Source organism: Morus notabilis, unplaced genomic scaffold, assembly GCF_000414095.1.
Source record: "Morus notabilis unplaced genomic scaffold, ASM41409v2 Scaffold382, whole genome shotgun sequence".
Classification (NCBI taxonomy): Eukaryota; Viridiplantae; Streptophyta; class Magnoliopsida; order Rosales; family Moraceae; genus Morus; species Morus notabilis.
Window position 1 is genome coordinate 137,948 of NW_010364200.1, and position 2,952 is coordinate 140,899.

A 2,952-nucleotide genomic window follows, 5' to 3' on the forward strand; every position below is an offset into this window, starting at 1 on the left:
GATTAATGTTAACTATATATATTATATTGGGTTATGATTTTCAATGATTTTCAATTTAGAATTGAGAATTCTAAATACATATATTAATTAATTCCATTAATTAATATTGAAATTATTTTAAAATTATTTTAAATTAATATGGATGAATCTAATCAAAGAAATTTTTCTCACACTCCTATATCTCTCCACGTTTTTCATCTAGAGAAATTTGTTTTATTTTTTGGCCAATGAGGTTTGGCCATAATACATAATACAAATAAAAAAAAAGGAGAGCATGTTTCCTCAAGACTGTATTTATATTTATATGACTGATCCGCTCAAGTTATCGTGGCCGTTGGATTGAATTTTAAATGGTGTAGATGAAAGTTTGTTTCTCAGAAACCTCTCCCTTTCTCAAACCCACGACCGAGCACTCCCAAACCGTGGATTTTCTCTCGACCTCCCTCGACTTTCCTCGAGCTCCGTTGACCTCCTCCGCAGCCACATCGGCGCCGACGAGTTTCGATAGGCGTACGAGGCCGTGTCCCGACAACTCCCACAAGCAAACCCACTTTTATCTCCTCCTCCACCCTGACATTTCTTCTCTCCTCAAACACCACCACTTCCTCCTCTTTCTCCGCCGCCGCTTCCTCGACCGCCTCCACAGGTAGGTATCTTGTTGTAATTTATAATAATAATTCTTATTCTTATTGTTGAGAAAGAAGTAAGATTCTTTTTACACAGATTTTTTTTTCTTTTGGGGATTTTGATTTGATTTTTAAGGGGCTAAGGTTTGCTTATTTTTCTTGATTTTCTCATCTGTGGTTCCTGATTTTGAGGGCATTTGTACGAAAGATTTCTGGGTTCTGTCTTGTAAAGTCGTTACAAGCACTGTTTTGATCTGATTTCTTCTTCTGGGTAGTGAAAATTTGTGATTTTGCAAATTTTTGATAGGGAGGGGATACGACATCTCAACGGATCTACGGCTCAAGTACTGCAAAGGAGGAGACTCCTCTGATTCACGTTTCATTGAGATTGATGAAGACAATGGCCGCGAAATCATTTTGCCCGGTGGAATTACAATCTCGAATGTTTCTAAATCCATCAAATGCGATAAAGGCGAGCGAACACGGTTTAGGTCTGATGTTCTCTCTTTCCAACAGGTATTTCTTCTTCAAGTTTTGTTGTCGTTTATTCTTAATGATGATTTCTTAATCTCTCACCATAACTCATAAGAGATCACTTTCTCCTGCAATCATGGAGAGATGAAGGAATACATGCCAATTGTAGTAAACTTGGATCGGTGAGATCCACCTGTCATTCAATATTTACCTGCCATGTTCACGTATAATTGTGATCAAATGGAGATGGATGTTTCTTTCTGGGCACTTTAATAACCATTGGTATCAAGAGATTTCATCGAATGTATTGTAGCTTTCTCTATTTCAGTAACTAACTGCATTCTCTCTCACTCCCAGATGTCAGAGCAGTTCAACCAGGAAATTTCTTTGACTGGAAAAATTCCTTCGGGCCTCTTCAATGCAATGTTTAATTTCTCAAGTTGTTGGCAGAAAGATGCAGCCAACAATAAGACCCTTGCTTTTGATGGGGTGTTCATCACGCTATACACTGTTGCATTGGAAAAGTCTCAGATGGTACTACGTGAGGAAAAGACAAAGAAAGGAGGACAGTTACTTCCAAACAAACAATTGCAGAAACCAGACTTTCATTGATGATTTCCAACTGAAAAGAAACATGGGCAAGTTTTATGGTCCTGAGATATAGGAGCATCCACGATTCTCTGGGTTATCTGCCAAGGAAAAACAAGACACCCACGATTCTCAATGCATTATTTAAAGAATGTAGCCTCTACCCAGTTAGCATTATACCCTAATAGAAAATGTAAAGACAAAGTTATATAATAAATCTCATTAGTACACTTTTCCTTTTATGTGTGTGTGTGTTTTTTTTTTAATGTGTTCATGATCCGTGATGCCTAACTCAATTGATACTATACCTTGTCTGAAGAAACACAGTTAAAGAAGTCAAAAAGAGTGGGTGTGTGTGTGGAAGTGATTAATTAGAAGAAACAAATCAATAACATGAAATATAACAAATCAGCCAATATACAAATGAGTCTTTAATCTAGCACATTAATTTTATATGATTGATTCGCTCAAAAATTGTGGCCATCAGATTAAAAAATAAACAGTGTAGATGAAAGTTTATTTTTATGCGTCTCTCAAGTGCACTCCCACTCCCACAATCAAACCCATTTCTCTCTCGACCTTCATCGACCACCTCCGCAGCCATCTCGTTGCCGGTGGCTTCCGACAAACGGACGAGGAGACCCACCGCCTCACGACAACACTTGCAACTAAACTTTTTTTGGTTGATTGTGTAACGACCTTGCTGAGTTGACCATTATTGAAACTAACTTTAACATATACTTTCTGAAACTCTCAAAATTTGAGACTTTTTTTTTTTTTTTTTAAAATGCTATAGATTAATCCCTGAACTTTGCGTTTTTCTTGAACAAAACTTTGGATACTAATAATAAAAGGAATGACGATTTTAAAAATTTAATGGTAATTATATATGCTCATCGTGTGATAACTTCAAATTTTACAGAAAAATCATATAAGGAACACAATATTACCTTCAATGCTAGTTAAAACGTTTGAAAACTACAGCATTGTACTTCTGTAAATAAACAAGACTTATGCTGAATTGTACAGTTTCTGTGTGTAAATATACAAGACATATGATGAATTGTACAACTTATACATCTTTATATGTAAATATACAAGACTTATCTTGAATTATACAACTTTTATATGTAAATGTACAAAAAATCTTTAAATTGTACAAGTGCCGTTCTAGTCTGACCAGAGACCTTACCTATATATATATATATATATATGAATAAAGAAAGGGGAGGAAACGTGGACAACGCACGTTTCTTCGAGGGGA

The 2,952-nt window shown here is 35.9% G+C and overlaps 1 protein-coding gene across 1 annotated transcript; it reads left to right on the forward strand.

The window, feature by feature from the left end:
• Positions 1-468: 468 nt before the first annotated feature.
• LOC21411788 (MACPF domain-containing protein At4g24290) lies at positions 469-1,911 on the forward strand (the record flags this gene model as incomplete). Its single annotated transcript, XM_024170657.1, has 3 exons — positions 469-646; positions 934-1,142; positions 1,458-1,911. Coding segments are annotated over 3 exons (642 nt in total), but the record flags the coding sequence as incomplete, so codon positions are not given.
• Between the last annotated feature and the right edge of the window lie 1,041 nt (positions 1,912-2,952).